Consider the following 10,361-nt stretch of genomic DNA (forward strand, 5'->3'; position numbering starts at 1 on the left):
CTTTGCTCTTGGGTCTGTGCATGTGATCCGGGCAGATGTGCTGCTCCGTCTGGGAGGTACTGTGCCTGTGTAGGTTATTCTCTGTTTGTTGGTGTCACAGCATGTGTAGTGTTTTGTGTGTGTGTGTTTGCCTTGGAGCTGCTCTACTCATGGTGTGTATTTGGGCCAGGTGCAGCATCTGTAGTGCAAGTCTGTGTGTATTATGATCAGAGGCAGATCTTGAGCATTTCCTTGGGATGGAGGTTACAGGTTCTGGGCTCAGCAATGGTCTCTAGACATAAAAGCTGTGTGGGTATTAACATAGTAGTTGTTTAGCAACTCGGTGATAATTTGGCCAGTGTTTTTGTTCAGATCTCTGCTCTGAAGCAGTTGTCAACGTGATGAAAGCAGGCTTGAAGCAAGGCTCTGTGGCAGAGATGCAGAGCAGCCGGCAGACACTCTTGCAGCCCCGACAGTGATCCCATAAGGATGACATGACAATGATCGGCAGGGCTGGAAGGGGGGGGGGGGGTGGCGGGCGTTTCGGCGGCGGGCGCCGCTCGCTGTTGCCATCTTGTGTCCAGGTTAGGTACTGCAGCCCTGCCTCCGCGCATGAGCCGTGGTGCTCCCTGTCCCCGGAAGTGGCTGGTGTCACGTGGTGCCCGCCGGTTTCCGGCGGGCTGTAGCAAGCGCGGCTCCATGCGGCCGCAGTCTGGTGGCCGCCCGCCGGCTCCGGTCCCTCCGCGCCGTTTCGGTGTGGCAGGCGCAGCCCCCGGGAGCAGCATGGCGGCGGGCAGGGTCCGGGTCCAGGTCCGGGTCCCGGCAGCAGCAGGTGAGAGCCGAGCCCACCGCGGGGCCGGGCTTACCGGGGAGGGGAGCGGGCCCGGCCGCCCGGCCGTGCCTTGGGCGTGCGCAGAGGGGCCTCTCCTGCCTGCTGGCCGCTCGGCACGGGAAGCCTCTCGGTGCTCGGTACTGAGGGGAGTGAAGGCACGGGGGGGGGGGGGGGGGTTACCTGGAGGTCCGTAATTCACACTGTACCTGCACTGGGAGGGAAAGGGGCCAGGGTTGAAATAGCTGTTTCTAAAGCAGCCAAGGCGTTCCCTGCTTGTTTTCTCTGATCTAATCTTGTGCTTAGTTGGGAAATTAGACTGTTGACTGTAGCTTTAAGGTGCTGAAGGATCTGGAGACTGGGATTCTCGGAGAAATGAGAAGGGGGAAGGGTGCATTGCCCTCCTTTTGTTCTGCACACAGACCTTGCTGGGCTGAGCCCTGGGGGAGGCCAGCTCATCCCAGCCTTTCTGTTAAGGACTTCAGTTGCTGCTGTTGCTCTCCTGCTTTCGCCCATCTTTGGACAACTGCTTAGCTCCAGTAAAGCCATCAGGCTTCTTCATAAATGCTTCTTATTCCAGATGCAGAGGCAGCTCAAGCACAGGCCCTCGCTAATGGCTGCAGTGGCTGCGGCTGTTGGGTTTCATAGGTAAGAATTTTTGTAGGGGATTGTCTCTCCTGTGAAATGCTTGCATGGGATTTGTCCATAAAAAAATCCCTCACTGTTCTCTTTTCTCCACTGCTTGGCTGTGAGAGCAGGAAGCAGCAGAATCCGTGGCAGAGATAGATAAAGAAGAGCACGGGGAAGAAGCAAGCCCAGATGGCAGGGAGAAAGAGAACCAGCAGTATCCAGGTCAGGCAGAAACTGCCCCTCCCAGAGCAGAGTCCCAACAGCTGAGAAGCTGGAGCATCATGCCCAGGGAATGGATCTTGCATGTTGGCTGTCTGAGAAGCTGCACAGTGAGAAACGGTCGCTAGGTTCAGGTAAGCCTCAGTAAGACTAATTCTAAACAATTAACAGGCATTTCCATTTTACTTCATCCCATTCCTGACTAGTTCTAAGCTATTTTTGGTTACTTAAGTATTTATGGTCATTTCTGGCCTGTTTTAAGCTGCTCTTGCCTATTTCTAATGTGCTTCAGGCTATTTCTAACCTCTTGATGCCCATTTCTAATTCTTCTGAAGCCATTCTGGCAGTTTCCAAACCATTTTGGTCCATTTCCTACCCATTTCTAGCCTGGTCTTCCCCTTCATAGCTTGGTTTAACTCCTGTATGGTCATTTTTATCTTACTCTTCTGCATTTCTAAACCTTTTTTAGATTCTTTTGGCACATTGTAAACAATGGAGAGGCTTTTCCATCTTATTCTGCCCAATCCTTACTAGTTTTAAGCTGGTTTTGGCTCCTTCTTTAGTATTTGTGGTCATTTTTGGCCTGTTTTAAGCTGCTCTTGCCTATTTCTCATGTGCTTCAGGCTATTTCTAACCTCTTGATGCCCATTTCTAATTCTTCTGAAGCCATTCTGGCAGTTTCCAAACCATTTTGGTCCATTTCTAGCCTGGTCTTGCCCTTTCCTAGCTTGGTTTAACTCCTGTATGGTCATTTTTATCTTACTCTTCTGCATTTCTAAACCTTTTTTAGATTCTTTTGGCACATTGTAAACAATGGAGAGGCTTTTCCATCTTATTCTGCCCAATCCTTACTAGTTTTAAGCTGGTTTTGGCTCCTTCTTCAATATTTGTGGTAATTTCTGTCCTGTTTTAAGCTGCTCTTGCCTATTTCTAATGTGCTTCAGGCTATTTCTAACCTCTTGATGCCCATTTCTAATTCTTCTGAAGCCATTCTGGCAGTTTCCAAACCATTTTGGTTCATTTCCTACCCATTTCTAGCCTGGTCTTCCCCTTCCTAGCTTGGTTTAACTCCTGTATGGTCATTTTTATCTTACTCTTCTGCATTTCTAAACCTTTTTTAGATTCTTTTGTCACATTGTAAACAATGGAGAGGCTTTTCCATCTTGTTCTGCCCATTCCTTACTAGTTTTAAACTGTTTCTTTGTTACTTCTATTTGTGGTAATTTCTGTCCTGTTTTAAGCTGCTCTTGGTTATTTGTAATCTTCTTTAGGCTATTTCTAACCTATTGATGCCCACTTGTTTCTCTTTTGAAGCCATTCTGGCTGTTTCCAAGCCCTTTTGGTCCATTTCTTGTCATGTGTTGTCCCCCCCAATACGGCATCTGCTTTTCCCCACCACGCCAATTTGTCTTCCCCCCCGCCACTCCCCCCTGTTCTTCTATCCCGTATCCCACTCTTCACCCCTTTCTCATCATCTATCCCTTTTAACCGCCATTATTCCCACACCCCCACCCCCCTTCTCTACCATCTGTCCCCCCTAACAGCCATTCTCCCCCCCTTCCCCACTATCTCTCCCATTTAAACCCCTTTCCTCCGTCATCACAACAGTCTTCCCGCCCACCAAAGCCCGAACTAACCTTCGTCCAGCAAGTCTCGATTTTTACCGCGCCGAGCTAAACCCTGCTGAGCTCCGTAACCGTGCACGTACAGAAAACAAAGCTGCGTTCCAGCCCTCACCGCTGTCTGCTCCTTCCCGGGCACTGCCATCGCTCCCTCACACAAAAGGACACCGCTGATTGGCCACCGGTCTCTAGGCGGGAAAACGGCCCCTCAGCCGTGCGGCCCGGGATTGGACGGCGCTGACCCTCCGCCCCGCCCCCCCGGGTGGCTTCAGCTCTGCTCGGCTCACTTCGGGTTAGCATAGCCTGCGTTAGTTTACCACGGCTGTGTGGTTTGGCCTAGCCTGGGGAAGCATAGCATAGCCTCCATCCAGCGTGAGATTAAGATGAGTGAGATTAGACCTGGGTGAGATTGACTGGGGGAAGACTGACCCTAGTCAGATTTGTCCTGGGTCAGATTTGTCCCTGGTCAGATTACCCCAGGGGTCAGATTAGCTCGAGTCAGGTTAGTCCGGGTCAGATTAGTCCGGGTCAGATTAGCCCGGTCAGATTAGCCCAGGTCGGATTATCCCGGGTCAGATTAGCTTGGGTGACCCGGTTTGGATCATCCCGGGTCATTTAGCTCAGATAAGAGACAGGTGAGATTAGACGGGTGAGATTATCCTAGCCTCCTTAACTTAGTTTAGTCTGAGTTACCTCGAGTTAGTCTTGGTTAACCTGGATTAGCCTATCCTCAGTTAGCCTGGGTTAGATGAGCCTGGATTAGATGGGGTTAGCCTACCCTATCATAGGGCGGGGTATATGGGAGGACAATACTGGGGTTTTGGGGATATGGAGTCCCTACATGGGGGTCTGTGGGGGGATTTGGGGGTCTGGAGTCCCTGCATGGGGGTCTATGGGTGTATTTGGGGGTCTGGAGTCCCTACATGGGGGTCTGGGGGGATTTGGGGGTCTGAAGTCCCAGTATGGGGGTCTGTGGGGGGATTTGGAGTCCCTGTATGGGGGTCTATGGAGGGATTTGGGGGTCTGGAGTCTCTCCGTGGTGTTTTGTAGGGGTGTGGAGACCCCTTATGGGGTGTATGGGGGAATACGGGGGGATATGGGGTTCTGGAGTCCCTAGATGACGTGTGGGGCAATAGGGGGGGGATACGGGGTTCTGTGGGGCTTTATGAGGGGTATCTGGAGTTCTGCATTCCCATTATGGGGTTCTGTGGGGGCCCTGCGAGCCCCGAGAGGAGGGAACGGGACGGGAACGGAGCTTCCGGCCGCGCCGCGCTCGTCAGGGCCATCTTGGAACAAAAAATGGCGGCAGCGCAGGCGCGGTGCGGCCGTTACCACGGCAACGCGGACGCCATGAGGGGTGAGGTGCCGTACTCAGGCTAGCACCTCACCAAGATGGCCGCCCCGTAGTGCCGTACGTCAAAATGGCGTCTCACTAATTTGGCCTGTCCCGGCGCCCGTACTCAAGATGGCGCCTATCAAGTGGCATCAGTGCACCCCCCCCCCGTGCCCGCCCCTGTCTCCCCTCTCCCCATGGCGGCGCAGAGCCGCGCTCCCCCCCAGCCGCCTCCCTCCCCTCTCCTCACGGCTCCTGCTCCCGCACCTCTCTCTGCACCTCCTCCATGGCCGCCCTATGGCGGCGGGCGGGGCGGGGAGGGGCGGGAGGGGGCAGGAGGAGGAAGGGAACCGAGTGGTTCCGGGAGGAGCCGACACCTCCCATTGCCCCCCCCGCCGGGCACGGCTCAGCCCGGATCGGCACGGCACGGCTCGGCTCGGCCCAGGGTAGAACCGGGGCACCGAGGGGGTCTGGGGCAGGCCGGCAGCCGGAGGGGGGCAGTCGCGGGGGGGCGGCGCTGCTGTCCCGGCCTGCAGCGGGGACCGTGTCCCCCTTCCCATCCCTCCTGCCGGAGGCACTCGTGTTCCCCGCGGCCGCTCCGGGTCACGGTCTCCACGGCAACAGCTGCTGCCGCCGCTCCGGGTCACGGTCTCCACGGCAACAGCTGCTGCCGCCGCTCCGGGTCACGGTCTCCACGGCAACAGCTGCTGCCGCCGCTGCTGCACGGACTCGGCATCCACCTCCTGCACGGCGCCACCACCGTGGTCTTTGGGGTACGGACAAACGGGGGGGGGGGGAGAGACACTGGGGGTGCTGCGACCCATGGAGAGCCGCAGAAACAGTTTGCCAGGGCTTCCCCAAGGTGCTCGATTGTTTTGTTCTGTGTGCAGGATGTTTCTCATCACACCCCAAAGCTTTTCCAGGAGTCAAACGCATCGGTTTCCCTCTCTTCCCCCAAGAAAGGGGAAGTTTGTGGCCGGTTGCAATGATAGCACCTGGAGTGGTGCTGCCCTGAAACAGGATGAAATGGCTGCATCCTTCCGGGAGGCTGCCTCCGAAAGCAGAATTGCCCTGTGAGCTGGAGAGGTGCCCCTGCAGTGAGGGCCCGTGCCCAGGGAGGCATGGGGAGCTGGGGACTTGGCACTTTCCTGCCTATCATAGAGGACTGTGATGTACGATGGTAATGAATGCATCTTTATTTATAGATATGATACTATGAAATAGCTTTATTATCACTTGCTAAAAATGCTTCCTTTTTTGCTTTCTTAGCAGTCAGTGCAAAAATTCAAGTTAATATCATAATATCATGGTAAAAGCTGCAAGCTCTGAAGTACAGGCTGGCAGGAAGCTCCCAGTGTATGGTTTGGTGTGAGCAGCACCGATGTATTAGGTTTGGCATGGTAGTACATGGGTTTTTTTCTTGTTTTTAGTGGCCATCTATGCCATCTATGCATCTATGCTTAACTTGTTAACAATTTATGTTCATATGTACAAGGAGGAGGAACATAAAGATGATGTAAGGATAGACAGGTTTGTAAAACCAGCCATTTCTTCAAGGGACGGCTGCTGCAGCAATACCCTGCTTGCACGATGCCCTATATGAGTGTCTGTTTTGAGAGAGTTTTACACGTGACCTGCACCCTGATCATGCGTTCTTTTTAGGCTGCACACCCGCCTATCGGCCTCATCAGCATTGATGCTGTGGACCCACATCAGTGGTTTCTTGAGCTTTGAGAAAAACCCAGTTCTTGTTCTTAGGTAAATATAAGAACCCTTCTGTTTCAGAGCAGCGTGCAGCCATGTGCACACTGTGTGTGCCAGAACAGACCCTTTCAAGAGCTCCAGAAGATTTTTTTAGCCTCTTCCTTTCGTCTGCAAGACCAAAAAGGAAAGAGAGGTTTCTGCGACTGGGAAGCAGGAGAGGAGAGCGGAGGTATGTCTGGTAATTGTAGCACATGCTCCTCTGGCCTTGCCAAGAGAGGAAATCCATTTACTCTCTGCTTTCACCGATTGGTCTGTAATTTGCCTGTAGTTATCCTCCCCATTTCTACATTTTACAGAATCATGGAATGGTTCATGTTGGAAGGGACCTTAAAGCTCATCCAGCTCCAACCCCTGCCACGGGCAGGTAGGGGCACCTCACACTAGAGCAGGTTGCTCCAAGCCCCTGTGTCCAACCTGGACTTGAACACTGCCAGGGATGGGGCAGCCACAGCTTCTCTGGGCACCCTGTGCCAGTGCCTCAGCACCCTCACGGGGAAGAGCTTCTGCTCAGTCTCACCTCGGGCAGGTTCAAGCCATTCCCCTTGGCCTGTCCCTACAGGCCCTTGTCCCAAGGCTCTCTCCAGGTTTCCTGCAGCCCCTTTAGGCACTGGAGCTGCTCTCAGGTCTCCCCTTCACAAGCCTTCTCTTGTCCAGGCTGCCCCAGCCCAGCTCTCTCAGCCTGGCTCCAGAGCAGAGCTGCTCCAGCCCTCGCAGCAGCTCCATGGTTTCCTCTGGCTCGCTTGAGCAGCTCCACGTCCCTCTTGAGCTGGGGCTGAAGATGTGGATGCAGGACTTTGTTTCCTCTTACATTGGCATAATGCAGAGTGACACTTTAACAGCTGGACAGATGTAGATTCTCCTACCTGGGGCCAGTAAATGAGAGCAAAACCACATCCTCTGCTTGAACAAGGAAGAAATTATTTTGTTCACCTTGTTTACGTGCTTAATTCGAGAAGTTTTTTTCCCTTCCAGTCAATTACATTCACGTAATTGAAAACATTGTCCCAGGAAATCTCAGCTTGGTTTGCTTTCCTGCTCGGAGACCATTGCGCTGCTTTTTGCCTAAACAGCAGTTGCTTTGCTTGCAGGCTGTTTTGCAGCAGCTCTATGGCTATGGGGAATTACCAGTGTTTTTCTAATCATCCTGTTGGATGTTGTGACAATGCAGGTCCCCGGTTTCCTCTTGACATTTGGGTACTGCCAGCAGAGTTTGCAGCTCTTGGTGTTGTCTTTGTTGAATTAGGAGCTGCACTGCTGAGGAGAAGGCAAGGCCTGGAGGGAGGGAGGGAGAACCAGGAACAGGTCAGCCCCAGTATTTTTCTGTAATGAGGGTGGTAAAGCACTGGCAGAGGTTGGCCAGAGAGGTGGTGGATGCCCCATCCCTGGGGACATTCAAGGCCAGGCTGGATGTGGTTCTGAGCACCCTGATGGAGTTGAAGATGTCCCTGCTCATGTAAGGGAGGTTGGACCAGATGACCTTTAAAGGTTCCTTCCAACCAAAACCATTCTGTGCTCATATGATTAGAACCCCAGGGAATGCAGGCATTTCTCTACAGCTGCTGAGGGTCTCTTTAGAAGCCCAAGGCCACAGTTACCCTTCTTTCTCAGGGAAGGGCTTCCCCTCCTCACGCTCTTTGGTGTGTCTGGTGGCATTGTGCCCATGCCGAAGCTCGTCTTTGGCACTTTGAGCTAAAGTGCTTCGCTGACATGAGGTTAAATTCATCTGGAGGAGCCTGCTTTAATGCAGCCAGGGAGGGGAAACTGGCTTATTATTTGCAATACTGAGCTCTGTTCAGCAGGTGGGTCACGGTAAATGTTTGCTGCCACAAGTACCAGTACCAATGCGAGTAACACCCAGCTCTGGGCAAGTGCACTTTGATTTCAACCTATTTGAACTGGTCACCTACCAGTATAGCAAGTATCACATCCTGCAGGCAAAGCTGCTCTGGTGCAGCTGATGGATCCCTGAGCCCAGCAGGAGGCCTGAGGCTGCTTTTCCATTTACCTCTAAGAGCAATGACACTGGAACCACGGCAGGACGTAGAACTTTCGTGTGCATAACCCCAAGTGTATCTGCCTTTCCTAGCCTGCGAGGCAGGCAGCGTTAGTGCCGCTTTCTAGCTCACTAAAGGTATTATCTGCTCAACATTTTCCAGTGACAAGACTTCACCTGTACCATAGCTGATGGGGGGCTCACAGACCAGAACACATACAGCCTATTCCACAGATCGGCTTTCCTGGCAGCCCCGGGCAGCACTCGCAGGGACAGAGGTGTGTACTTAGCCCCTGATTCCAAGAAGATGCCGTAACATGGCTGTTTCTAACTCATTTATGCCCACTTCTAAACTGTTTTATTTGCTATTTCTAAATTCTTTCTGCCATTTCTAACCCGTGTTTGGTCACTTCTAACCCTTTTAAAGCCATTTTTTAAAATTTCCATCTTTTTTTTGCCCTTTTCTCACTCTGTTTAAGCCACTTTTTTATTTTTCTAATCCATTTTTTTCCCATTTGTCAGCAGCTTTAAGCCATTTTTGACCATTTCTAACACAATTTTGGCCACTTCTAACTAGATTTAAACCCATTCTTAGCCATTTGCAACCTTATATGTCAAATTCTAACATGGTTTAAGCCATTTTGTCCATTTCTAAACTATTTTTTCTTCTAACCAATTTTTTTGCCACTTCAAACACATTTTTGCCCATTTCTTAACCTGGTTTAAGCCATTTTTCTCCTGTTTCCAACCCATTTTTCCCCATTTCTACCCTATTTTAAGCCATTTTAGTCTATTTCTAAACAATTCATGGCCATTTCTATCCCAGTTTTGCCCATTTCTTACAAGTCTTAAGCCATTTTTGGCAATTTCTAACCCCTCTTTCCCATTTCTAACCCCTTAAAGCTTTTTTGGGGGGCTATTTCTGACCAGTCTGTGGCTGTTTCTGTCCCATATTTATCCACTTCTCCCGCATTGTAAGCCATTTTTGCCCACTTCTAACCCATTTTTACCCATTTCTTGCTTGTTTTAATCCATTTTGGGCCACTTGTGTTCCATTTTGGACCATTTGTAAGGTGTTTTGAACCATTTTTTTCATTTTCTAACCCATGTTTGCCCATTTCTTATCTCATTTTAGGTATGGGACGCCTAAAAAAAGTTACTGAAAGAGACTAAAAAGCAAGGACAGCTGAAAAAAACATGAATGAAAAAGGAAATAAATAAAATGCATAAAGAAAATAAAAAGCAAAAGAGAAGAATGTCATTATAAATGCCTACAAAGCAAACACAAAGCAAACACAAAGCGATAAAAGCCTGAAAGAATCTCGAATAAAAGTTCCCTGAGCAACTTTGCCCCAGCCCCAATATTGCAAACTGTCCCCACTCAGTAGCTGGGGTCCCCGGAGGCTGTCAACGGGGAGGGGAGCGGCCGTTGCTCTCAGGCCGTTGCTTCTGCAGCATGTGCTGCCACCTCGTGTCCAAGCGCCGGTACTGCAGGTGCTGGAGGTGGGGGGGGCACGGCGTAGCTCGGGGCACTGCTCGCTGCATCCTGTGTCCAGAGCTTGGTACTGCAGGTGCTGGAGATGCGGGAGGGGAAGCAAAGGGATGGCTCAGAGCAACGGGAGCTGCTGCCCTCCTGTGGCCAAAACTACGAACTGCACGCCAAGAGGGCGGAGCCGCCCGAAGTGAACCGAGCGGAGCCGAAGCCGCCCGAAGGGTACGGAGCCGCCCGGGGGGACCGGAGTGGCTTCCATGGAGTCCCAGGGGAGCCGACAGCTGCCATTGCCCCCCCCGTTTGCCTCCGCCGAGTCCCGTTACCCCACATGATTCGGCTTGGCTCGGTACGGTACGGTCCCGCCCCGGTTCGGCGGCGCCCTCCCCCCCCGTTTGGCTGAGGCGCCTGTCAATCACTCTTAGTCCCACCCCGCTTCCGGTCGGCTTCTACACGAGCCCCCCCCGCTCCTCTGATTGGCTGAGGCGCCGCTCAAGTCCGCC

At 52.2% G+C, this 10,361-nt stretch overlaps 1 protein-coding gene across 3 annotated transcripts; it reads left to right on the plus strand.

Moving 5' to 3' along the window:
- Positions 1-4,417: 4,417 nt before the first annotated feature.
- Positions 4,418-9,553, plus strand: LOC115945462 (translation initiation factor IF-2-like). 3 transcript variants are annotated; one of them, XR_004549870.1, is made up of 4 exons: positions 4,418-5,385; positions 6,398-6,545; positions 8,533-8,647; positions 9,505-9,553. XR_004549870.1 is itself a non-coding variant. In XM_034064939.1 (3 exons), the coding sequence occupies exons 1-3, from the start codon at positions 4,810-4,812 to the stop codon at positions 8,559-8,561; spliced, it is 753 nt and encodes a 250-aa protein (XP_033920830.1). In that variant the 5' UTR covers positions 4,418-4,809; the 3' UTR covers positions 8,562-8,775. The 3 variants fall into 3 exon arrangements, 1 of the variants encoding a protein (XP_033920830.1); XR_004549871.1 differs by having other exon boundaries at positions 6,403-6,545; XM_034064939.1 differs by lacking the exon at positions 9,505-9,553 and having other exon boundaries at positions 8,533-8,775.
- The last annotated feature ends 808 nt before the right edge of the window (positions 9,554-10,361 follow it).

The sequence above is a fragment of the Melopsittacus undulatus genome, chromosome 1 (assembly GCF_012275295.1).
Source record: "Melopsittacus undulatus isolate bMelUnd1 chromosome 1, bMelUnd1.mat.Z, whole genome shotgun sequence".
NCBI lineage: Eukaryota > Metazoa > Chordata > Aves > Psittaciformes > Psittaculidae > Melopsittacus > Melopsittacus undulatus.

Bases quoted from the DNA above. Each gene is read 5' to 3' on its own strand.
- LOC115945462 (XM_034064939.1), top strand. From the start codon at position 4,810: ATGGCGGCGCAGAGCCGCGCTCCCCCCCAGCCGCCTCCCTCCCCTCTC. The intron at 5,386-6,397 runs GTACGGACAAAC...CTTCTGTTTCAG, and splicing joins CCACCACCGTGGTCTTTGGG to AGCAGCGTGCAGCCATGTGC. The intron at 6,546-8,532 runs GTATGTCTGGTA...AACATTTTCCAG, and splicing joins AGCAGGAGAGGAGAGCGGAG to TGACAAGACTTCACCTGTAC.